This window comes from Diutina rugosa (genome assembly GCF_008704595.1).
Source record: "Diutina rugosa strain CBS 613 chromosome Unknown scaffold4_size502443, whole genome shotgun sequence".
Lineage (NCBI taxonomy): Eukaryota > Fungi > Ascomycota > Pichiomycetes > Serinales > Debaryomycetaceae > Diutina > Diutina rugosa.
This window is the reverse complement of record NW_022995100.1, coordinates 106,853-131,314: the sequence shown is the minus strand read 5'-3', so window position 1 is coordinate 131,314 and position 24,462 is coordinate 106,853. Positions and strand designations below refer to the sequence as shown.

Genomic DNA, 24,462 nt, shown 5'->3' with positions numbered 1-24,462 from the left:
TGAAACGCGACGTCTCACTATTATTCGACGCTGTTGTAAAGACACAGCCGAACATGGCTGACTTGTGGCCGTAAATAACACCGCTTCCGGTTAATCCTTCCATTTAATCATGCCCATTGTAACCTCACACGGAAGGCAGAAGATGGGATCAATCTTAATGAAGCCTGGCGCGTCGGTGAGGGCGAGACCAGTGATGCTGAAACACGTGTGGTAGATATCGGTCTGGTTGTCGGGTCTGTCGCTGAAGCCACCCTTTTCCGGATCTTGGCACGACAATATGAACGACTGCAACTTCTTCAAGTCGACCCAGTGCTTTTTGTCGATGATCGCTAACAGCAGAAGCACCCACCACAGATAGCACACGTCTTCAAGCTTTTCGGGGCGTCCGTTGAAACCTCCCAGAGGCAATTGGCGTTCTGAAAGCCAGGCGGCAAGCTTGGCGTCGTCGACCACCAAATCTAGACGGTCCACCACCGCAAGTGCGGCTACACACACAAATACTTGGGCAGCGTGACTCTCACTGCCAGGAGCCATACCAAATCCACCGTCGAAGTTTTGACATCTCATGATAAATTCAACACTGGGATCAACCACCGACTTGGTCAACGCTCCTAAAAGCAGAAGCGCCTGTAAAGCAGTGTAGACAAAGCGGGTGTCGACTTCGCCGAATCTGTCACCTTGAAATGAGCCGTCACTCAATTGAAGCCCTTCGATAAATTTGACCACGCCCTGTTTCTGTTCATTCGTCAATTGTTTCAATTCAGAATCATATATTTTGAGGATTTGGAGGCCACTGAGTGTACTCAAAATGTGAGCGTCGTGACCAGGAAACGCACCAAACGCTTTATATTTGTCGTCCCAACAACTGAGGACGAATTTCTCCACTTCCGCTCGGGGTAACGCTGAGAGTTCGTCCATGGTGGCGAGCGCCATGATCCCCCAATATATGCCATTCATCCGGAGATGTTCGCTGAGCCAGTACTCATACAGTCGGTGTTCTTCTTGCAGCTTGACATAGTCAATGTGTTTTTGTTTAAGGAATGCTTCCATTGAATGAAGATTCTTCAAGATTGATGCTGAGGTCTTGGTGATGAGAGAGTGGAGTGGCGCGTAGTCAAAGTTCGCACTGTTTAGAAGTCTACGGGCTCTCAACGGAAAAAAGACCAGGTGGATGCTCATGAAATTCGCATCGTCAACATGCCGCAAACCCAAATATAGGGCGTGGAATACGAAGTGAACATCACACGTGACAATAATAAATCATGTAAAACAACAAATAATAAAACGTCACGCTCCCAAAACCTCGTTTAGAGACAATGAGACAATGCACTGTACATCTGGAACTCCAGATTTAAAAATACATGGTAGTAGACTATACTCCTTCAAAATGTACTCGTGTGGCTTCCAAACTATATACGGGTAATAGTGTCCTGAAGATTTTGAAGGTTACTGCTAACGAGACCACGACTAATCTCATTAACAATACTAAAAAGCTTATTGTCACTGTCTTATTATAGTCGTCATCACTAGGCAAGAAAATATTCGGCCGAGCTCACAAAACACCCCTGCAGACGACGACTAGCGTTCCTGACAATACAATCATCACCGAGACCCTCCGATGGGCTCGCCCTTACAGCGTGGACAATGGTAATTTTTTCAGCAATGAAGAACCTCAAGCACAAAGCGGCGCAGATGAGGATAGTAAACACCGTAATTGAGCTCGCGAGGCATCGATATTAATCGGCCCAAGTTAACCACGCGGCAACCCATGTACAATAACTCAAATTGGTCAAACAGAGCATCGAGCATAACCATAAGCGTCGGCATCGGCTCCAAGCGGAGAGCGTGGTTGTAACGAGCATTTACCACTCGCAGCGTAGGGAGGAAAGGCTCCAAGTTACCTTGGTCAAGCACCGTCTTCACGAGTCGACGAGCCTGTTCGACGGTACGAGGAAGAAGAGTGCCCTTGCCTTGGCTTGCCACTTGTCGGATCCGTTCATCTTGATCACGAGGCACCGCATCTTCAGCTTCGGCTTCGGCTCTCATCCGTTCAAGATCGTTAGCGAAGATGATGTCCAGACGCTTAAACTTATTCATGTAGTCCTGTTTGATCACGACGATCTCCTGAGAGCAGTAGTTAATGCGTACAGGATTCCATGCCAACTCTAGATTGTCTCTGAGTGTCCGTTGAAGTCGCAGAGTCACTTGTTTTGATAAGGGTTTTTGAGGCACGACGTTGACAGCGGTGGCGCCCTGAGACCACATCAGTTGCCATGGATCGTTGCTTCCAGGGATAAGCACAAATTTGCACTTCTTTACCTGATTCAAAGGCTCCAATATCAGTGCCAAGCTGTCAAACCCTTGTTTGTAGCGCTGAGAGTTGGAGGAGCTGCCATAACTGATAGTGGTGGGAACCACGGGCGTCAGCACAAACGACCCTGTCATGACAATCGCCAATGGTGCACGACGTTCACTGTTGTCATTAAACAAATCATTGGTTTCGTAAGCTTGAGTCAAGTCAGCTTCAAGTTTATGGAAAAACTTGCGAAGCGCCGAGAGTACATCGGGATCATCAAGATGACATTCCGATCCGAGGAAAATCATTTTATGACCAGTGTATTGTTTCTCAAGTGATACCAATTGTTTGATCATTTCTTTAGGAACGCGAGTGACGGGTTGGTCGGGTTCCGCATCCTGATTGATACCCATGAAATCAAGGTGTCCAAAATTATCAAGCGACGTTTCTCTCCGTTCGGCGGTGGGCAGCGCCATATTTGACACGTAAAAACACCCCACCATCGATGTCAGGCCATGGTGCCCTCCCAGAGCACTGTAAATGCCTTCAACGATAACAAACATCCCCGGTCCGTAGAAAGTCAGGACGTTCTTATATGTCTGATCCAAATTAAGTTCCACGGTATCACTAGCATCATTGAGAATCCAGTTGCCCTCGGCATCAGTGGCCAAAAGTCCGAAGAGGAAAAATGTGTTCCCATCCCGCCCAAGCATGTTCTTGATCATCGAGATCTCATGGGTAGGGGCAGTCTCCCGAAACAGCAGGACACTGGAAAAGCTTTTCTTCTGGAACATCTCATTTCTTGATAGTCGATCAGCAATAATCAGATAGCGTTGGGTGAACATTTCAATGGCAGCCTCAAGGTGACTAGGCTGCTCGTTTAACGTGTAGAATTGTTTTCGGGTTCGATCGTAAGCATAAAACGGTTGGTCAGGCGGATTGATGACTCGGAAATACTCCTTCCAATTGAGAGCGAGTTGAGTGGCCGAAGGGTCATCGCTAAGTTCCGGAGTTATCCGTCGCTGTGGCTGAAGCTCCATCAGCTTAAGCACTTGGGTGATACCATCTTCGTCCAAGAAGAGGCCCCTGTCCTCTAGCTTCCATATGCGAGCCACTTCCTCGAGGAATTCGAAGGTGTCGCGTCCTTTCCAGTTGGCGCCAAATTTGAGCGACACCGCCTCTGTGAGTTTGGCGAGGGCGTCGGTCTTAATATTGAGCCCATGCTTCTTCGAAAGCACCCGGTAGGCTAGCGGTCGGAGATTCGCTGGCAGAAGGCGTACCGGTAACGAGTCCATCGACTGAACCATGATCGCGCGCGTCCCACGAAACGCGTCTGATAGACTTACGAATAAGCAAGATGATGAACATCACAAAACGAAAAATTAGAGAGGAACATTGTATTTCGAGATCATTCCCACACGACGGAGGAAGGCATCATAGGCACTTTAGAATAGTCTCAAAGTCTAAGTGATGTCTAAAAAAGACGTGGGCATTGGTGACCTTAATCCCATGGTCCTGCAAAGTGATATTAGCAGTTTGCATAGTCATCTCTTCCATTTGAAGAGATCCAGAAAGTTTATTACTATGTATTTCTTGAAATAGACTGTCAACTGATGGGGTTTCCCTTGCTCGGCACTTGTATCACGGTTTCACCGATATAGTCTACATCAATTGTAGGTTTCGTATCACATGTTTATGGTTTACTATACAACAAGATATAAATAGTCTAGTGGGTTCCCTTAAACGCATTTTTCACCCATAAGAGAAGGTCGTAGATGTACAACTGCGAGCACCGGGTCTGGTACGCCCACCACGTGCCTAACCGCTTCAAGTTACCCACCACCAGCCACAGACTGTACTGGTCCCGGAGCCCGTCCATGGCCTCGTCGTATACAGTCCTGGCACAGTACTTCGCCAAAATCAAGAACGTCCGCACCGGCCCCAAAGGATTGCGTAACCCTTCATCCAAGTGACGAGTCAAATCGTTAGTCTTCAAGATCAAAAGCACAAGTCTAGGCATCGTGCTCAAAATCTCCATCAACCCTTCTAAGATGCCTTCTTCTTGGTTCAATCGCAGCTGAATGTGGGAAATCTCGTCTTCCAGGCGCAGTTTCGACATGTCGAAGTTGAGGGCAACTTCGGGAGCTCTCCCAGTGATGGCAGCAGCAAAGATCTGGAACTTGATGTCTTCAGTGATGCCGGCAAACTCCTCAGCCCAATAGCGCATAGCGGGGATATCGTTATCAAGCACAGCAAGCCAGAAGTGCGAGTATTCCCGCTTCATCACAAGTGGCAACGTCCGGTAGAGCCCATGATCGTAAAGCACGATTTCGAAGTTGAAACCAGTGGTGCTTTCCTTCGCAGGCACGTGTCTGATCGACAAGTTACCCCCGTGAGGATCACAGTGAAGACCAATGCCAGGGACAAAAATCATCGTGTTGAAAATGTGCAGCAAACACAGCGATACCTGAGCCGGATCGATATTGTGTTGTTGGAGGTAAGCGTAGTCGTCAAGACGAGCACCCGCAACGTATTCCATCACCAAGATCCGCTTTTCTGCCAGAACGATCTTAGGGATTCTCAAGGCGGTAATCCGAGCACGACCCTTAAAGTCTTCCGCGGTGTTTTCAGCATTCAAAGCTTCCTTGGTAAAGTCGAGTTCATTGTAGATCAGCTGCTGCATTTCATCGCCCAACCACAAAAGCGGGTATTCAGGGAAGAACCGTTCCATGGCCCTGAACACAATATTGGTGACGTAAACATCCAACGGCACGAACTCCGAAAGCAGCGGGTGTTGCACCTTCACCGCCACCATCTCTCCAGTCAGACGGAGGCGGGCCACATGCACTTGAGCCAACAGCGCCACCCCCACGGGGTTAGGGTCAAACTCACTGAACATATCGTTGATCAGCACTCCCATGTCGTGCTTGAACATGTTTTCAATTTCTTCCATCAGCGATCTCGGGCACCGGTCTTGCAAGGGGATCATCGTTTCACACCATTCCGGAGGCAACAAGTAGGTGAGAGCACTGATATGTTGACCCAATTTAATATAGATCCCACCGTTCCGTTCAATGGCCTTATAAGTGATTTCAGCAGCTTTCTTGTGAGTCTTGGACAACGCTTCCCGGTAAGCTTCCTCATTAGGGTATTCAGCACCAAGACAGTCTTTGTAGAGCTTGAAGTTACGGGCCACAGCTACAGCGACGACCGCACACCGTTCGTAGCAAATGAAGATGTGGCGGGCTAAGTCACTAGTAAGGAAGAGCACCACACCCGTACCACCGATGATAAGACCCCATTTGAGGTATGGGTGGCGTTTACCACTTGAACCTTTACCTCCAGAACCATGGCCTGAGTTAGGAGGAGGTGGTGGCGGCGTAGAGGGAGGAGCCTTAGCTGATTGGGTGGCAGCTGTAGGGCTTGCTTTTCCAGTAGCAGGAGGTAAAAAGTCTTGCGCTTTGGGAGCAGGTAATTCGTCTTCCAATTTGGGAGAAGGAAGTTCATCTTCCAATTTGGGAGGAGGAAGTTCATCTTCCAATTTGGGCGGTGGCAATTCCTCCTCCGCCTTAGGTGGTGTCAACTCGGTTTCTGGGGTTGCCACCTTAGCAGTGTTGATGGTGGAAGCAGGTTTGGCAGCAAACAGGGCTGGTTTCGGCGTGGCCTTGATTGTCAGCGCCAGGCCCGGTTTCGGTCCCGAGTGGCGCTTAACAAACAGCCCGTCGCCGGCAAAGTCCTTGCGGACCTTGGGGAGCCACCGTACGCTCTGCCGGTTGAGATTGATGGCACTTCGGCGCCATCCAACACGAATCATGGGGTTAGCAAACGATGACATTCACCGCTGCACGTGCGACGCTGATGGCTAGCCAGTAGTGGGTGTTGTCGGCAGCACCCGCACGGAAGTGCCGGCAGTGACGGAAGCAAAACGAGGTTGGTGAAAACTCCATGTGGCAACGGAGCTAAGCAAAATTGCGGACCATTACTACCGTAGACGGACCCGTGGAAGTGGGTCATTGGTCACGAATCACCTCGCAAGTGTTTGTGGGGGCGAGATCGGTTATCGTACCTGAGTATCATCACGGGCCAATTGGTTGATGACGTCAGCCGACTCGCCAAGCCCACACTTCACTCGTATTCACCAAGAAACACGACATGTGAAGCAAATAATATTCCGACCAATTTGAGAATTGGGTTTTTAAATTGATGGAAAGTGATCTATGGAGTAGGCCAAAGTGTTCATACTTCAATATTTCAAAGTATATTTCAATTTTCAGATTACCCCAGGTGGCTCGGTTATCGGAAAAGTGAGAAGATCGGCGAGATTATACTAGCCGAAATCTTCGAGCATAGAAGTGAAGGAAAAGAATCAAATTGAATAACTCAGTTGTATGAAGGTATCTTATTGTCTTTAACTATAACTATTATATATGGGGTATCCCTTGTCTCTGTGTATGTCATAACTCGTGTACGTTGGGAAGCAACCAAGCCTTTGAACTCAAATGGTCTGCTCAAAAGGTTCATCAAACGAAGGGCCAAAGTCAGGAGCAGCGGCAAACATATCGAGCTGAAGCGTATCAAAATCAAGTCCGAAGCCAAAATCGGCAAAGTCTGGCGATAACCCTTCGTCGAAAGGGTTAGGCATTGGCGGGACCTGTACTTGCGACGGCATAGGTACAGCTGCCGGCTGTCTAGGCGTAGCTAGAGCATGTTCTACCGGTACCAGCGGCGACGCGGATGCTCCTGAACGGATATTGCTCTCCAATGGGTTATAGAGGTATTGCCCCGAAGCCGACGTCGAACCCATCAGCGTGTGGTCAAACGGACACTTACGCTTGCGGTTGGCCGATTGAACCTCGAGCTCGCTCTCCTTGACTGCAGTCAACAGCTGGTGCTCCAAAACCCCCAGAATTTTCGGGGTTTCGAGGCTATTATCGACGGGAGTAGTAATATGACTGATGGGACACTTGCGGTAGCCAGATCCAGAACTTCCAAGCAAATCCTTAGCCAGATCCAGTCGTTTAACGAGTACAGGGCACCCCAGCTGTGACCCTGATGATGATGACGATGACAGTGGGCGTTGCATTTGCGCAAACTCCGGCAAGTTGCGATGGATCATGGCGTAATTGGTCGTCAGCAGGGCTGCCGTCAGCACACAGCTCCATTGCTTACGCATGCGAGTGACCATATCCAGCGCATCCGGAGCCTCGCATTCAAGTACAGTCAACACTTCGTCAATCACTTCCAGAGTGTGGCGCACCTTCGGCTCAAGCCCGCGGCTGACCATCACTTCGTGAACGATATCAGCTTGTTTAGCCTTTTCGTTGGGATCCATGCGAAGTAGAAGGCCGAACTGAATTTCAATTGAGCGTAACACACACACTGCTGTCGCCTTCAAGATGTATTGGTGGATGGTATGCTCGGGCTCTGCAGTGATAGTAGTATGGAAGTAGCTGAGTAATCTTTGAGAGCGAAGGACCACTTGCGGCACCACCACCTCCAACCATGCCCGGTTCAGCAATTCTTCACTCTGAAGCATCATAAGGAAAGTGAGGAACAACAGAGTGTATTGGAGCATGACGTTCATCTCAAACCGGCGCAGCAGTCGCAGGACCGATTGCACCTCAGGACCATCCAAAAGGGCATAACTTGCATTTACAAGTTCCTCCACCATCGCCATGGTGAGCCGCGGCTCACTTAAATTGGTGATACCACGATTTATAGTGTAAAACATCCGAGCAATATGGTAGTGAATGCGCAAATCAAGACTGAGATGGGCATACTTGGCCAAGTTGTTCGTTTGGCTAAGATAGTTGAGGTGACACTGGCCGTCGTCGGCTTCCTCGATCTTGATGTAAAGCTTATTAAGTAGTTGGTCCAAGGTTTCCAGCCCGGCAATTAATGGTAGAATGCGGAAGTTGACAAGATTGACAAGCCGCACCATCTCTGCCCACATGTGACTGACGTGGCCACGAAGTTCATCATTGGTGCGTTGTCCCAGCGTCAGTTGGCCAAACTGGACCATGCGGGGATCTTTCCATACGGCAATGGCAGCGTCCTCGTCAAGCAACAAGTTGAAAAACAGCGTAAAAATGCGAGTGAACTTGTACTTGTAGTTGCCGTCCAAATGATGAGTGTGGACACCATGAGTGATTTCGCGATTAATCCACGCTAACACGGTCACAATGAACCCGAGGGTAGGCAGGTGTTTGCTATCGCGGTAGTAGTTCACAAACAAGTCCATAAGCTCACTAAGATCAGTCAGAGGCTTCGGATGGTTGACGACGTCGGCGCCAAAGAGCTGAATGAATTGATGCAGCAATATTTCATTGGGGTTCTGACGGGAGTATTGAGTTAAAAACAGGGTCAGTGCGTCGACAATCATCGTAATCATCGCCACGTAAGCACCCTTAGTCATAATCATTCGAAGCCTTTCCGCACTTGTCATCGACTGAAGGCCCATACAATCAAAAGTCACTCGACCTTCTTGGACCCGAATGACAGAGATCATCTCCAGGCGATAGAAACTAAGTAGATCCCGCAGTTCAAACTGGAATATCAGGTCCAAAAAATAGAAATCCATCAAGAACGAAAGCTGTTTGTCGCTCAAACTTTTTTGGCCCACAATCAGCATCAGCCCCCAAATGTTTCGCAAGGCCACACGCATCTGCTGAAGCTGAGTCTCGATGTCAGTAGTCGCAATCGGTAGCGTCGGTTCAACTTTCACCACCGGCAGCTGCAGCGGCAGTGGCGGGAGGCCATCGATGTCGTGGAGTACGGGACAGCGACTAAGAAGCAGCAGCTGGGCCAGCATCGGCCCTCCCAGAGGGCGTGCCACCGGGGCCGCTACCGGTTCGGCGCCACCATTGTTAAGGGCCAACCGGTGTTGCTGCTGCTTGGTCTTGAACAGATGGTACAAGCGCTGGTACTGGGTGAGTTTGACCCACATGTGGGTGAGCTTGGGGTCGACTTTCACCACATTCATCCATGAGAATACGTCGACAAAGTACTTCTTGTAGTTAACTGGGACAACAAGCAAGTTGTGTTCCGTCAGCACTTCAAAGGAGTCGCGCAGCTTTGCCAGTAGCGGCCGAAGCTTATTGAGCACGGTGAGCGGGGTCAGCGGGGTCGCAGCAGCAGCAGCAGCAGGAGTCGGGGCTGATGGTATGGGTTGTGCGGAAGCCTGTTTGAGCTGGGCGAGTTGGCATTTGAGCTCGCCAATCTCCCGTTTCTGAGCCGCAAGCATCGCGTCCAGCGCTCGTTTAAGCTCCAAGTACTCCGCCAGCTCTTCCACCACGGTGGTGGAAGTAGTGGGGTTGGTAGTAGCCTCGGGATGGCGGATGTCCTTAACCCAGGGCGGTTCGACGTACTCGCAGAGATGGGCGGCGCCGTTACGTTTACAGCCTCCACACGCGGGCCTGCCCTTATCGCATCTGACTTTGCGCTTCTTGCACACGAGGCACAGCACGGGCACCCGGCGACGCTTAGGCTTGTTCTCGGGCGATGTCATCTGGATGGTGATATTGGAGGCCCCCATGGTGGTACGATGACGGCCGGGGCCCGGTTTTGCGGTCGGTGGCGGCGTCAAGGGGCGTAATCAGTGGCTGCGAACAATCGCAGGCGGAAGAAGGTTCAGCCTCAGGTGACCACAGCAAATAGGGTGGCTGCCAATGGTAGTATCAGGTCCGAGACACAAACGGAGTAGGCGTCAGGGACGGGGCAGGATAAATGGGTATCCACCTTCACGTTGTAAGTGTGGGTAAATATATGCTGGCGGCACAACGGCTGGGAGTGCTCTCTGAGTGCGATAGGCAGGAAAAAATATCGAATGGGGTGACTGCGGTACCTCTCGCACTGAGGCCTCCCCACGACAGCACCGGCAAGATTAACCCAGTTGATTGTAGGGGCCATCGCTCGTGATGATACCACAAACAATAGGGATGTTGTTAATTATACAGAAAGAGGCCGGAGAATATTGTCTGTCAAGAACACAAAAAAGTCATGTCGTAATATAGGAAGAGTAGCACCCATTTGTGAATTACTAGGCTGGAGGTGGCAAAAGTGTCGGCAGGTAGTACTTAGGGAGTATGGATAATGCAGGGTGTGAGTGAGCGTGAATGACAATGGCATTACGGTTGTCATTGGGAGCACTCGCCCCCTTTACTCCGGTGTACAGCGCCACCGCTCTAATTTAAAGTTTTATTAGTTGTGGTCGCAAACTGGGTCTCCTGGTTACCGATATACGGAAATGGCCTCTCAGTTTTTCGGTTGCGAGCCCCGTTTGGGTTCAGTGGCATTGCTGCACGAGTGTGGCCGCCGCTCCGCGCATTTCGGCCATCACCACGCTCATCCCACATAATCACCACAGGATAACTAATGGTGCTGGCGGGGATTCCGGTGCGACTTTTGAACGAGGCCCGTGGTCATGTTATTCTGGTCGAGCTTATGCTGGGTGACGTTTATCGCGGCAAGCTTCTCGACAACGAGGACTCGATGAACCTCCAACTTCTCGACGTGGTGTGTCAGTCACGCAATGGCCAGAGCGAGCACTTGAACCAAGTCTACGTCCGCGGGCTGAATATCCGCTTTGTTCTGGTGCCTGATATGCTCAAGAATGCCCCCATGTTCTACCAGAAACCAGGCGACAAGCCCAAACCTCCTGTGCGAGGCCCGCCGCCCAACAAGCGCCCTCGTCACTGAACGGGATGTCTCTGTTGATATACAGTGTGACAATGGCTGAAAGTTTAAGTATTGCAGCTTCCCCACTTCGGGCCGAGTACCTTGGAGAAACTACTGTGACAAGGTTTCTGACACAATTGAGAAAAATTAGCCGAGGACTCACAATCATTAATTCCTTTATGGGTGACATATAGCTGGCGGATATAACTCCATCAATGGAACAAGTGAAGGGGCGATTCCAATTCCGCTCTGTGTAGTCGAAGCATATATGAGCTTCCACGTATTATGTACTTTCCATACAAACGTATAAGCTTTGTTATCACACGTGATTGAATGGGGAAACTCGAACTGAGTGCTGTATATGATGCAACTGATAGTGCGGTACAATCTTTTTAAGGACCCCGTACGTAGTAATTGGTATTATCCGCGCACTGGTCAAAGATAGCCCGGCTCATCGCCTGTCTTACCGCTAGTGGATTCCGTTGATGTCGGCAAACCGCAAGCGCTATAAGGATGCTTTCGTGCGTCACCAGCGTGAAAACAACCCGTTTGAATCGGAAAAGATTAATTCGGTAATCCATGCTGAACGAGTGAGGGTCATCAACGAGTATATGGCCAAGAACGAGGCCTTTCACAAAAGTCACCCAAAGCTTAAACATCCTCAAAATCGCCGGTATTTGAAAGATGTAATGCTTACGGCATACGGTCGCGATCTGATCCTAATTGGCATTGATATCGAAACCTATGAGCATGGCAGTAGCATACTTGAAGTGGGACTTGCAATTTTTGATCCCCGAGGCCAGCAAACACTGGGATATCCTCACATCCTGACATACCACCTTATCAACGAAGATTGCTTACATTTGTCAAATGGGTATTATGTCCCAGACAAAAGGGATTACTTCGGTGGCAAGCAGCTGTGGAAAATTCCGTATGCCCTGATTGTCAGCTTCATTCAAGGGGTCATTGACTACTTTAACGGTATCGAGGGGTGGGATGCTGTGCTTGTTGGACATGCTGTCTGCGGTGATATCGATATCCTAAAAGATATGGGTGTTAAGGTACCACAATCATGGCATATTGACACTCAACGGCTTTTTGCCCTCAGTCGAACGAATAACTCGAAAACTAATTTGAGAGTGGCGCTCAAAGAGACCCACATATTGAGTGGGAACATGCATAATGCGGCTAACGATGCTTACTACTCTCTTCAACTTTGTCTTAAGCTTGGTGACCCTGAAGTGCGCACCCTTCTTTCACTTGATAATTTCCTAAGCACCTACAATCCCAACTCCGATAACTTCGACGAAACGGCGCACCAGACGACAATACTGCACCCTATTCCTTACAATATTCTTTCTTTTGCTTTCCCTCAACCCAATTTTGATATTGATTAATACAATTATAATCTGACTACAACAGTTTATTTTGTGCAATTGACAACATATCTAAAACATGTTAGGATATGCCACGCAAGATGGGCCAAGTTAAAAGACGGTACCTTGTCACGAGTAGTCCAAATATATTGGCGTTCATTGAATTCTATTGAGTTTAATATCTGACGCTATAAATACTTAACGCATGGTGACGATCTCTTCAGCCAGAGTGGGGTGGATGGCGACGCAGTTGTCGAAGTCTTGCTTGGTGGCACCCATCTTCACCGCCACACCGAAACCTTGCAAGATTTCCGCCAGGTCGTCGCCGAATAAGTGCAAACCGACAACCTTTTCCTCAGGGCCGTGGCACACGATCTTGTAGTGGGTAGGGGCCTTTTGCGATTCTTCCAACATCGCGTAGTACATGGCGGTGAACTTCGATTGGTACACCTTGATGTTCTCCTTGCCGTACTTCTCGATGGCTTGTTGTTCCAGCAAACCCACCAGCCCGGCTTCCGGGTGCGAGAAGATCGCCAGAGGCACGTTTTCGTACTCCAACTTGTCCTTGGCAAAGGCTTCGTTGCCGCTGAACAATCTGTTCAGCAATCTCCGCCCAGCAGCGATGGCTACAGGGGTCAATTCGAAGTTACCAACAACGTCACCCAACGAGTAGATCTTGGGGTTCAGGGTTTCCTGCCATTCGTTGACTATCACTTGGTTCTTCTTGTTGACGTTGACCTTAACCTTGTCGAGGCCAATGCCAAGGAGAGACTTACGACCGATAGTCCACAACAAGCAGTCGACTTCCTTGACGTCGCCGTTGCCGAGGGTGACCTTCTTGCGGCCATTGCCGAGGTCTTCGACCTTTTCCACCGAGCCCGAGTTCTTGATGATGTTGATCCCGAACTTGTTTTGGTAGAAGTCGGTGATCCCGTGGCTGATGACGTCGTCAAACGCCCGGAGAGCGTACTCGTGGCGAATGGCGATTTCGACGTTGGAGCCAAGCAGCTTGAACACACCCGCAAGCTCGACAGCGATGTAGCCAGCACCAATCACCAACACGTCCTTGGGCTGTTGTTCAAGGGCAAAGAAGCCGTCGGAGGTGATCCCCAATTCCTTGCCGGGGACGTCAGGCACCGACGGTTCCCCACCAGTAGCGATAAGCACCTTGTCGGCGGAGAACAACAACTTGTCTTCCTTCTTGCCGGCTTGGTTGTCCAAAAACTTGATTTCTTGATCGTGCGAAAGAGTCACCTGGACGTCGCCGTTTTCGTTGGCGAACTCGGCCCAACCGTACACGTACTCGACGCCTTCCTTTTCCAAGTTGCGTTCGTAGATGCCGTTCAATCTCTCGACGTAGGCGTCACGCTTGGCTTTGATCTTGGGCCAGTCAAAGTCGCCGTGCTTGATGTGGGTCTGCTCCTTGCTCAACCCGTAACCGTACAAGTGCTCGGTCTTGTGGGCCAAGTCGGCGGCGTACCACATCACCTTCTTGGGCACACACCCGACATTGACACAGGTACCGCCCAACTTCTTGTATTGAGCTTCGACAAGCAACACTTTGGCCCCGTACAGTGCCGCCCGGCGCGCCAGGGCGACACCGCCGGAACCACCGCCGATGACGAGGTAGTCGTAGTGTTTGGTAATGTTGTTAACCGGAGCCATTGCCTTCGCCAGAGTGCTGAGATGCCGACTTATAGCTGAGAGCCTGAGGCTAGAATTCATCGGAATTTCGCAACCTGGCGGGGGCCTAGCAATGACAGGGCTACGTTCCACGTGATCTGACTAATCGCGTACGCCCCACCACCAAAGCCCGCGTAGTCTAGCCTTTATATAGCAGCTGCAACTGAACGGCGTAATTTGTCAGCCTTCTTATGGCGATGTTTTAAACCATTGAAGTGGTAGTTTCGGCATTGTCAGCGATTTCCCTTACGAGACTGTAAGCAATGTAATTGTCAAAAAAGCAGCCAAGCAATTATTGAGCAATTGCTGTGGCGATTGCAGAGCCAAATGTGGTACCCACAGTTTAGCCGTTAGACATACAGCTTCAAAAAACCAAAACTAGGTTATTAACTGCACTCACTAAACTCTGTGATTTCTATCTCCATTAGTTGTCTACAGATATCATCAGTGGCATCTTTTAAGATTCTCATACTTGGGATTTACCAAAATGTAAGCTTTTATTAGGATAATTATATATTAGTCGTTATTCGTTAATGCTAATTACGAAGGCGGGCCCGGAGATGGCGGCACACGTAACCTTGGAGCTCGTCGTTCAACTCCTCAATGCTAATGTCAGACACATCAGGCTCGTCCTGATCGACGTCATCGTTCACCGTCCTCGAGTACGAGGAGTCTAGTTTGCGGGCAATCATGCCCTGTAATTTTTCGTAGTCGACTTCGTCGTCGGCTATCGGGGGTGGCGAGCGGCGCCGCTGTTTCGTCGGCAGGTCCACCACGGGTGCTTCAACTCGTGACGGACAGTGCTGCGACGCAAACGACCTCGCCGTCTCTGCCAATGCGGCTAGGAACGCCTTCTCTTCGGCGACAATGCTCGTCACCTCCAGCTTGTCTTCGTGGAACAGCTGGTGGATGTCGGCCAGGTTGTCGATGGCCAGGTAGAACAGGTTATTAGTGATGTACTCGTGGTTGAGGCGGTTAGCGTCGCCAAATATCCGCGTGTACACCTCGCGCTTCTGGTCGATTTGTACCTGGCGCTTGTGGTTGACCGTGGCCAGCTGGGCAAAGATGTGTTCGTGGTGGCGGTGGACGCGGCGTTTGTGTTCGAGCACGTTGCGCTGGGCGTCAGCTTCAGTGGCAGCACTAAGCACCACCTGTAGTTCGTCTTTAGTGTACCCTGGGATTGCTTTGATGATGGCTTCTGGGCCCAGAGTGGTAGCAGCATTTGTAATTGGGGGCAGTGGCGCCACTGGGGGCTCGTCGTCGTCGATGGCCATGCTATCGTCGTCGTCGCTGCTGCTCAGATCGCTGCCAAAAATAAGGCTCTTCAGTACTCGCTCCGCCAGTTGCCACGCTGCTACCTGCGATTCGCGTATCGGGGCGGCGGCAAACGCCAGGTAATCGTAGCCTGCCATCGGCAGCGGCCGGTGAATGACAAACAGCGGGTCTCGCCGCACCAGCACTACTCGCTCCTTCAGCAGCTGGGTCAAATTGAGGAGTTTCAGCTTGATTAGTCGCCCCTTCTTCGACAGCGGGTGGGGCAAGTCGGGTTTGCGGGTGTGTAAGTGGCTAGCGGCTTTCTGCGGCGGCGCCCAGGTTCGTCGGCGGTTCAGCGGCGTGCTCATCATCGTCAGGTTGCCGCTGACGGTCCGATTGAACGTGTCGTGGGTGATGTTACTGTGGTCAAACGAGTGGGACAGGACCACCCTCGTGGCGCCGGCGGCGAACTTGGGGAGGTTCTGGTACTTGGTGGGACCGCAGGCAGCATTGCTGTGACTCGAGTTCATCGCAGGTCCCGTCCCCGGTGGCGAAAGCTGGGGGTGTGTCGTGGTGTATGGGATACTCAGGTGGGTAGCTGGATCCCAAAACGGTCAGTGCGATCAAAACAAAGGCGCTGGGCCGCTGCTGTCGCCTCGGGTGAGTGAACTTGAGCCACGGGACGGTGGCTACGACAGGGGAAAATGTGGGGCTATGGTCGATTAAGAGCAATCCCCTGGCTTTTAATAGTCAGCAGATGAAATTCAGATTTACGGTAACTGCTGGGGAGCGGGGCAACAGCAACGGCTGACTGGAACAGAAAGTGCGCGAGATGGCTGGCTAAATGGCTAACCGCGCGCAGGTGGGGAGAAGTGATGCGAAGGTGAGGCGAGTGCTCGTTTATACTTTCGCCGAAATTGTTCAATTTTGTAAAGTGTAAGTTTGTGGATGTCTAGGTGTGTATGTTTTAGTGAAAATTAGCAGCTTGGAGACTGGCCGTTGTAGTAAATTAACGCGAAACGGAATTATTGTTGTCACCAAAATAAGGTTTTCGAGTCGAGGCCGGGGGGTCATCACGAACCCGGAGATGCTGTTTCTATTTTCTGCCATCTATCCAGCAATCGCGATAGAGAAGCAAGGATAACGGAATATAATCAGTGAGAATAGTAGTAATAACTTTAACCACAAACGTGTGTCAACGTCCAGAGTAAGCTTAGCGATGACGAGGGAAAGTGCCACCACAGATGCCTTAACCAAGTAGCATTGTGTTTAAGCGGTTGCCGCTAACGATAATGGGGTACGGCAAGGCTTAAGCCATCGATACGGTATCGTTACGTCACCAACACCCATAGCCTTTGGCGTCAGTGTTAGTGAGCATTAGGGTTGCGACCCTTGTCCCACGTGACCTTCTTCTTTCTCGTGCGCACTGCGAAATCTCGCCACGGCCGCAGGGTGCGAAAACATTTTCGTGCCCGCTGAAAAATCTTTCACCACCGCAGTTAAAGATGGCCACCGAATTGACCGTTCAGTCCGAAAGAGCTTTCCAAAAGCAACCCCACATCTTCACCAACCCCAAGACCAAGGCTGGTAAGAAGACCAAGAGATGGTATAAGGAAGTCGGTCTCGGCTACAAGACCCCCAAGGCCGCCATCGACGGTTCGTACATCGACAAGAAGTGCCCCTTCGTCGGTGAAGTCTCGATCAGAGGTAAGATCTTGTCGGGTACCGTGATCTCGACCAAGATGCACAGAACCATCATCATCAGAAGAGACTACTTGCACTACATCCCCAAGTACAACAGATACGAAAAGAGACACAAGAACGTTGCCGCCCACGTCTCGCCCGCTTTCAGAGTGCAGGAAGGCGACGTCGTCACCGTCGGCCAGTGCCGTCCCTTGTCGAAGACCGTCAGATTCAACGTGTTGAAGATCACTTCGTCCAACACCAAGGCTAAGAAGTTCCACAAGTTCTAAGTGGGTTTAGGGGTAATGTTAATACACATGTAAGATAGATTGAGAAATCACTGAGAAGGTAATGTAGAGAAGGATATTAATATTGATATTTTCCTGTGATTAATGGTTTTTTTTCGTGATTGATCGTTTCTCGTAATCGTAACTAGTTTAGAAGTTGGAAGGGGTGTCCTTCTTCATCGCCACCAACAGCGGCAGCCCCCAGGCGTTGAGTACTTTGAGCAACGTCCCGTCTTCGTGCATGGAGACAAAGTCGTCGCACCCGCCGCGAGACTCGGACTGCTGGCCCACAAGCACGTTGGGCACGGTGCCGCGGCCGGTGACCTCTTTAAGGTAGGTTTGCAACTCGCGGCCGTGTTCGTGCTGGTCCAATTCCACCACCACGTACTCGGGAGCAAACTCGTAGTTGTCTTTAAGCAACTTCTTAATCCGCTTCGAGTACGGGCAGTACAGCTTAGAGAACACCACCATCGGCAGCAACATGCGGATGTTCAAGAAATCCTGAGCGGGGTCATATTCCGCTTCAGCCTCGGCACTGGCTACGGAGGCAGATTTAGCGCCCGAGCCTCCGGCCAGGATATCAAGCACCGCCTGGTCGTCGACGTCGGCAGCACCGGCATCGGCACCGGCGAGCTTGCCGATTTCGTGGTTGATCAACTCGTCCTGCTTCTCGTTATTCATCAGATCCAAAATCAGGTTCATTTTCGCCACCCGGTTGCCGCGGGCGTGGTGCCGGTCGTTGATGGCGGCGTTGGAGCGGTACATGACGAAAAGCAAGAGCATGAACGCCGCCACGGAGGCAACCACGCGGATACGTTTGGCAGTGTGCATGGTGTGTGTTTAGGAGGAAAACCTGCTGAGATTCAGCCGAGGGAGCGTGGTTTCAAGGGTATAAAAGGGCGTTGTCCTCTGGGGTAGCTTGCAGGGTTTTTTTTCCACTCTGGCGTTGGTACCGCCTCAGGTGCGGAAGCGAGCGTGTGCAGGAGCAAGGATCGGACACCACCCCCAGGTCTCACAACAATAGCACCCCCGCGGGGGTGGGTAGTGGGAGTAAAATTAAAGAATTTTGAGGGTAAAATTCTGAGTAGACGACTCTCAAAATATGGAGTTTGTGGATGGTGGGTTTGAGCGTTGGTGGACTAGTGCTAGCTTTGTCTAGTCGACTAGTCAGAGACACCTGCCGTATTTTGGCATAAGCGCGACGGATCTGTGCAGTCGCACGCGTCGATGGTGTTTGATGGCAGCCAGCGCGACAGGTATTGAGCGAAATTGGAACTACGGGGATTCGAACCTGCAACTCAAGCCATAATTTTAGTCACCACAGGGGAGAGGGATGAGAGATTTTTCACTTTTCACTATCACAAAATCACCCCGTTCGGCGTTTCACAAAGCGAGTTTATCGTGGTGGGATGATGACCAGTTAACCGAGCGACCTAGACTCTCGGGGGATCTCATCGCTATTGTTATTAGCGCTTCACAAAACGTTTATGTGGACGGGGCAAAGCAAACTGCGGATGTGGGTAATAAAGGCCACTTGCCCCCCGATACCCCCGGACCTCGCTAACGCGGTTATCAATCTTATTTTCTTGGCTAGCTTAGGTAAATTCTCCCGATCGTATCCCTTGTCGGCGCTTCGAGGTTGCTTGATTAGCGCCGGAGCTCGCGGCCGACACATGGCATCCCTCCTCCCTCGCTCTATGGCGATCAAACTCCGAAACGAAATTGGAAAAAGCAACGTGCCATCGACCACAATACCGAGCGGTGACGGCTGTCCCCCACACGGCCAATTTCACCAAAAAGAAAAGATAGGAAACCTAAGAGACGTCGTTCTGTGAGCAACGTTACGGTGGATTTGCTTAAAGCCTATTGCTAGAAAGAGAGGGGAGGTATCGGTTCACAAAGCCGGCCTGCCGCTGCACCCTGCACACCTATAATCGTATCCCACAACCAATTTCATACGCTTGGGCTCACCCCCTATCATACCGCCAATTTCGCATTATTGGGGGTTTTGGGCACATACCGCCGCACCTACTGTCGGACCCTCGGAAAACGAGTTTCGGGTTCTCATGCTTCCGTTGTCGCATTGATGTCGGAAAAAAGAGTTACGCTTGTCGTCGTTGCGGTTCGCGGTGTCGGAAATTCTCGAGGTGATCGTCGGGTGCGTGTCGAAAATTATTCAAACGTTGTCGCATTCACACGCGGTTTTTTCAAGATTAGTGACGGACGTGGTGTCGCTAGATCTACATGTTTAGCCTTCGCCAGAGCGTCGAAATTTCGGTTCCCAGAATTCCCACCACAGGTCGGACAACGATTCTCGAAATTTCGACAATTTCTCACGGCAAGTGCGAAATTGAGTCCGACACGAACTGCGACGACGTACAACCGCGAATCCGACAAGCCAAGCGTCACCGCTGCCTTTTTTTTTTCCGACTCCCGGTGCGCAATCCGAACTCTGTAGTCCGACATCCGGTCCGACACTGTAGTCGCACAAACCACCAATTTATCGAACTTGGCGGTATCTCTCGGCGATTTACATGGGACATCGAACGTACCGGGTGCAGACATTATGTTATGCACCGTTGCTTTTTGTCGAAAGCACGCGACGATAAGCTTGGTGGCGGGTGCCAAGCACTTGAGGGAAAAAAAGATGCTGTAGAGGTTGCAGGATGGCATCGGAGATGCAAGGTGCTAACCGCGACCACCACGTTGACGGCAAATGGCAAAAGAAAACTGAGCAATTGTCCCGTCGTATACCCATTGACCCTGACCCGGGGCGACGGCATTCGTCACTGGGGGGACGACTTTCGCCGCACTATCGTGCAGCCTGCGTGCATGGCTCCCTGCAATCGCACCCGACACCGGACACCGGGGTTGGGGCTTGGTCCTCGTGGGGGTTCAGCGCCCGTCGAGCCAATTTACCCGGTGTCTCCGAGACATCACCGCTAATATCCGCAGGGGCAGGCACGCCGATTTACCGAGACGCCCTAGCCACCCCTTGACCCCATCATTCCACACCCCATGGATAAGAAAATTCTTGTCTCGTTTTCATCCTTACAAAGTTGTGCCCTGCAGGCACCCTGCGCGTTTGGACTTTGTGCGATTTTTCAGAAGCCACGGGGGGGCCCACGTGTGGCACGGTTAAGAGGGAGGGAGCGGCCAAAGTATAGCGCAAATATCGCCGGGTCCACAGGCGGCGCGTAATCGCCGTGGGTGTGATTGGCGAGAATAAAACGCCTCTGCCTATTGTGCGACGACGCCCGTCATTTCGGTGCCGTTTCTGGCGGCGAGGCTCCCATGAGGTGAGGGTGGGCAGGTGTCGCACCCGAATTTGGCGATGGCCCTCGTGGGCCCCCCCCCTCGGCCAAACGAAACAACGCCGTGGCCCCGTGGGGTGAGCGATACGGACGCCCGACGACGAAAAGAAACCGGGCGATAGTGACAGTAGGGCAAGCTAGCAACGCCAATTTCACCGGCAAACGGCAAGCCTGTGAGCGTGGCAGCAAAACGGAGTTGCGGTTTTCAGCGGAGCCCCGACCTGAGTCACCATGGGGCTGTGCCTCGTGTGATCCCCCGTCTGGCAGCAGTGAACAAACGGGGGTTGCTGCAACTAAGCTGCGACCTAGCTCTTTGTTAGTAGTGTCTGGCGGGCGGCGCCGCAGCTGACCCTGCCGGGCATTTTGTCACACGAGGCCTCACCCGTTTTGGTGGCTTTTTTCTACCAACAGCGCCCAGACCTTCTACAGCATCGCCAAGACACCTTTAGCCCATCAAGTAGCCGGAAGCCCCAGGGGAACCAGAGGTTAGGCGACGACGAATTACTTGGCACTGTCACCACTGACCCTCCCGGGCCTGCCGCTAGCAAAATTGAGCAAACCTGGGTCCGAGGGGGGGGGGGGGCNCCGAGGGGGGGGGGGGGTCCAGTATCAGCCACTCGACTTTTTTTCTGGCGCCGCCCCCCACCCCACGTGGGAGTCGTGGCCTGCGCACGGACCTAGCGATAGGGCGTCAGGTAATTTCCCATGCAGCCGATGCGAGTGAGGCCTTCCGGGGGTCCGCTATAAATAAGATGGCCCCTCCCACCTACCACCTCTGTAGTACTTTCCTTAGCCAGCTCATTCCTCATGACCAAGCACGAGATCACGGAGACCGAGCCCTACCACGAAAACAACGGTGGTGGTAAGACCGCGTTCAAGGACTATGTGGGTAAGTTCCAGCACATCGAGGACCCCTTGGAAAGAAAGAGATTGGCGTTGGAGGAAATCGACAACGCCGGCTTTGGGTGGACTCAGATCAAGATGATCATGATCGCCGGGGTCGGGTTCATGACCGACTCTTACGATATCTTCGCCATCGGGCAAGCCATCACCATGATGAACTACGCCCTCTGGGGGGGTAAGTTGCCCTCGTCTACGGAAACCCTTTTGAAGGTTTCTACCTCTGTCGGTACTGTCATTGGTCAAGTCGGTTTCGGTTGCGCCGCCGATATTTTGGGTCGTAAGGCCATCTACGGGTTGGAATTGATCGTGATGATCTGTGCCACCATCATTCAGTGTTGCTTGGGTTCGTCGCCCGCCATCAGTTTCCCCGCCATCTTGGCCACCTTGAGAATCGTCATGGGTATCGGCATTGGCGGTGACTACCCGCTTTCGTCGATTATCTCGTCGGAATTCTCCACCACCAGATGGAGAGGTGCCATCATGGCCGCCGTGTTCTCCAACCAAGGGTTGGGCCAGATCTTCGCCGGTATCGTCGCCATCGTCTGTGTCGCTGGTTACAAGCACGAACTTGACTACGCCCACGACGCCTCCATGTGCGACGCCAAGTGTAAGAAGGCCTGTGACCAAATGTGGCGTATCCTCGTTGGTTTCGGTTGTGTCCCCGGTTGCATTGCTCTTTACTACCGTTTGACCATTGCCGAATCCCCCCGTTACTCGCTCGACGTCGATGAAACCGGCGACTTGAACAAGATGGCCGATGCTGAAGCCGCCATTGACGTTGAAGCTCAACAAATTGCTCCCCCCAAGGCCTCGTTCAAGGACTTCATGAGACACTTCCGTCCCTGGAAGCACGCTAAGATCTTGGTCGGTACCTGTCTCTCGTGGTTCTTCTTGGATGTCGCTTACTACGGTATTGGTTTGAACACTCCCGTTATTTTGCTGGCCATCGGTTACTCGTCGCAGAAGAACATCTACAAGGGGTTGTACAACGCCGCCGCCGGTAACTTGATTCTTGTGTGTGCTGGTTCACTTCCTGGTTACTGGGTGTCGGCCGCCACCATTGACACCATCGGCAGAAAGCCGATCCAGGTCGGTGGTTTCATCATTTTGACTGGGCTTTTCTGTGGTATCGGTTTCGGTTACCACAGCTTGACCGAAGGTGGTAAGCTTGGGTTGTACATTGTCGCCCAATTCTTCCAGAACTTCGGCCCCAACACCACTACTTTTATTATCCCCGGTGAAATTTTCCCTACCAGATACCGGTCGACGGCTCACGGTTTGTCGGCCGCCTCGGGTAAGGTTGGTGCCATCATCGCTCAAACCTGTATTGGTACTCTTGTCAACCATGGCTGTGCCCCTGACAAAAAGAACTGTTGGTTGAACCACGTGATGGAAATCTTCGCCTTGTTCATGTTGCTCGGTATCTTCTCCTCGCTCATCATCCCTGAAACCAAGCGGATGACCTTGGAAGAAATCTCCGAAAAGTACCACGGCGAAGTGGACGTCACTAAGATGGGCCGCGAGCGGTTCTCCACTGAACACATCCCTGAAGACTCGTACTCGGATGACAAGAACTAATTTATAGACTAATATTGCACTTTGATAGCGTAACGATAATAATGAAACAATTGAATTGTAAAGAAAAATTATTTGAGTAGCCAGTCGCAGTACTTGGGGGCAAGGGTTCCTGTCCTTACGATGTGTACCACCTTCGACTTATCATAAGTCTGTTGTGTGATTTACAGAGGGGATTGTCAACTGCATGATTGACAGGTCGTCTCCAGCTGGGCTTATCTCATTTACACCGTTTGTCATCACTGCCTCGGTCCACGCAAGTGTATGTGCGGCTTACTCATAGTCGACCATGGCGAGAACTATCATTGCGGTCTCCATCACCAATTGTCCTGCACATAACCATGATGACCCAGAGTATAATAAGCCGATGATTGCCCTCGCCAGCAACGACACTAATCATGGGTTACCCTTCCGATCTCAAGGTCGTCTCGCGTAAGTTGACCAGCAACATTGCCATTGGTTCGCTGGCGTTCTCCCGCTTCAACGTCATCAATTTCGGTGCTCGCATGGCCGCCATCAACCACGATGACTCCATCATTATCTGGTCGGCGATGCCCTACGGTCCTCAAGTCGAAGAAGTGATCGGCTTGGTGGCCCAGAAACCGTTCAACATATCTCACCTCATCATCCCCGATAACCAGCACACCATGGCTGCGAAACTGTTTAAGGACAAGTACCCCCAGATGAAGATCATTGCTCCCGAAGGTGTCGACGTTCCTGGCTTGCCTCTTGACTACGTTATCACTTCGGACAATGCCAACAAAATTCTAGACACCGCTGCTTTGAATAACATTGGTATCACTGACCCTGTCATCACTGAGAATTTCCAGTTTGTCTACTTGCCCAGTCACGCTAACAAGGAATTGGTGACTTACGACATTAAGCTGAAAACTGTGTTCGAGGCCGACTTGCTTTTCAACTTGGGCGTGTCGGAACAATTGGAACAATACTCGCGAGAAACCGGGTTCTCCGACCTGTTTAACCCTCACGGCGGGTTGTCGTTCCTTACCAGATACATGCAACCGCATTCCAAAGTGGGTAACGGTCTTACCAGAAAGATTGTCCACATCAAAAACGCGGCTCCCGGGTTGCAAGCGATTTACTCGTGGGACTTCAACACGATTGTGCCGTGCCACGGTAACGTCATCGATAAGGGAGCCAAGGATGCTTTCAAGTCGACGTTTGCTCCGGCGTTCACTAATTAGTTTTTATTGTTATTCTTTGAGTTATAGGAGTTTTGGGGATCGAACTGTGGTGGTAGTTCGTAATAGTACATAGAGGTTCGATTAATGCATAATTTTCGCAAATTTAGCACAGAGAAAATATTTGACAAGAAGGAAACTTAAGGCAATCAATATTGGAATTGAAATGATATTATAAAATGATAGTACAATATCAACAATTTGAATGTTCGA

General features: G+C 51.1%; 12 protein-coding genes across 12 annotated transcripts; 5 read left to right on the top strand and 7 right to left on the bottom strand. All coding sequences in view use genetic code 12, as the record gives it.

The window, feature by feature from the left end:
* Nucleotides 1-90: 90 nt before the first annotated feature.
* BET2 (Rab geranylgeranyltransferase) lies at nt 91-1,050 on the bottom strand (the record flags this gene model as incomplete). The annotated part of the gene is made up of 1 exon (XM_034154129.1): nt 91-1,050. One exon carries the CDS (start codon nt 1,048-1,050, stop codon nt 91-93), a length of 960 nt encoding a protein of 319 aa, XP_034013529.1.
* A 606-nt stretch (nt 1,051-1,656) lies between these two features.
* DPB2 (DNA polymerase epsilon noncatalytic subunit) lies at nt 1,657-3,603 on the bottom strand (the record flags this gene model as incomplete). Its single annotated transcript, XM_034154128.1, has 1 exon — nt 1,657-3,603. One exon carries the CDS (start codon nt 3,601-3,603, stop codon nt 1,657-1,659), a length of 1,947 nt encoding a protein of 648 aa, XP_034013528.1.
* Nucleotides 3,604-4,022: 419 nt separating this feature from the next.
* On the bottom strand, nt 4,023-6,110 carry DIURU_001569 (uncharacterized protein; the record flags this gene model as incomplete). The annotated part of the gene is made up of 1 exon (XM_034154126.1): nt 4,023-6,110. The coding sequence occupies one exon, from the start codon at nt 6,108-6,110 to the stop codon at nt 4,023-4,025; it is 2,088 nt and encodes a 695-aa protein (XP_034013527.1).
* A 681-nt stretch (nt 6,111-6,791) lies between these two features.
* Nucleotides 6,792-9,830, bottom strand: ZCF20 (Zcf20p; the record flags this gene model as incomplete). The annotated part of the gene is made up of 1 exon (XM_034154125.1): nt 6,792-9,830. One exon carries the CDS (start codon nt 9,828-9,830, stop codon nt 6,792-6,794), a length of 3,039 nt encoding a protein of 1,012 aa, XP_034013526.1.
* An 839-nt stretch (nt 9,831-10,669) lies between these two features.
* On the top strand, nt 10,670-10,993 carry SMD3 (mRNA splicing protein; the record flags this gene model as incomplete). Its single annotated transcript, XM_034154124.1, has 1 exon — nt 10,670-10,993. One exon carries the CDS (start codon nt 10,670-10,672, stop codon nt 10,991-10,993), a length of 324 nt encoding a protein of 107 aa, XP_034013525.1.
* A 464-nt stretch (nt 10,994-11,457) lies between these two features.
* DIURU_001566 (uncharacterized protein) lies at nt 11,458-12,369 on the top strand (the record flags this gene model as incomplete). Its single annotated transcript, XM_034154123.1, has 1 exon — nt 11,458-12,369. One exon carries the CDS (start codon nt 11,458-11,460, stop codon nt 12,367-12,369), a length of 912 nt encoding a protein of 303 aa, XP_034013524.1.
* A 177-nt stretch (nt 12,370-12,546) lies between these two features.
* GLR1 (glutathione-disulfide reductase) lies at nt 12,547-14,013 on the bottom strand (the record flags this gene model as incomplete). The annotated part of the gene is made up of 1 exon (XM_034154122.1): nt 12,547-14,013. The coding sequence occupies one exon, from the start codon at nt 14,011-14,013 to the stop codon at nt 12,547-12,549; it is 1,467 nt and encodes a 488-aa protein (XP_034013523.1).
* Nucleotides 14,014-14,567: 554 nt separating this feature from the next.
* Nucleotides 14,568-15,815, bottom strand: DIURU_001564 (uncharacterized protein; the record flags this gene model as incomplete). The annotated part of the gene is made up of 1 exon (XM_034154121.1): nt 14,568-15,815. One exon carries the CDS (start codon nt 15,813-15,815, stop codon nt 14,568-14,570), a length of 1,248 nt encoding a protein of 415 aa, XP_034013522.1.
* Nucleotides 15,816-16,790: 975 nt separating this feature from the next.
* On the top strand, nt 16,791-17,258 carry DIURU_001563 (40S ribosomal protein uS17; the record flags this gene model as incomplete). The annotated part of the gene is made up of 1 exon (XM_034154120.1): nt 16,791-17,258. The coding sequence occupies one exon, from the start codon at nt 16,791-16,793 to the stop codon at nt 17,256-17,258; it is 468 nt and encodes a 155-aa protein (XP_034013521.1).
* A 147-nt stretch (nt 17,259-17,405) lies between these two features.
* On the bottom strand, nt 17,406-18,086 carry DIURU_001562 (glutathione-disulfide reductase; the record flags this gene model as incomplete). The annotated part of the gene is made up of 1 exon (XM_034154119.1): nt 17,406-18,086. The coding sequence occupies one exon, from the start codon at nt 18,084-18,086 to the stop codon at nt 17,406-17,408; it is 681 nt and encodes a 226-aa protein (XP_034013520.1).
* A 3,290-nt stretch (nt 18,087-21,376) lies between these two features.
* PHO84 (phosphate transporter) lies at nt 21,377-23,050 on the top strand (the record flags this gene model as incomplete). Its single annotated transcript, XM_034154118.1, has 1 exon — nt 21,377-23,050. One exon carries the CDS (start codon nt 21,377-21,379, stop codon nt 23,048-23,050), a length of 1,674 nt encoding a protein of 557 aa, XP_034013519.1.
* Nucleotides 23,051-23,445: 395 nt separating this feature from the next.
* Nucleotides 23,446-24,252, top strand: DIURU_001560 (uncharacterized protein; the record flags this gene model as incomplete). Its single annotated transcript, XM_034154117.1, has 1 exon — nt 23,446-24,252. One exon carries the CDS (start codon nt 23,446-23,448, stop codon nt 24,250-24,252), a length of 807 nt encoding a protein of 268 aa, XP_034013518.1.
* Nucleotides 24,253-24,462: the final 210 nt, after the last annotated feature.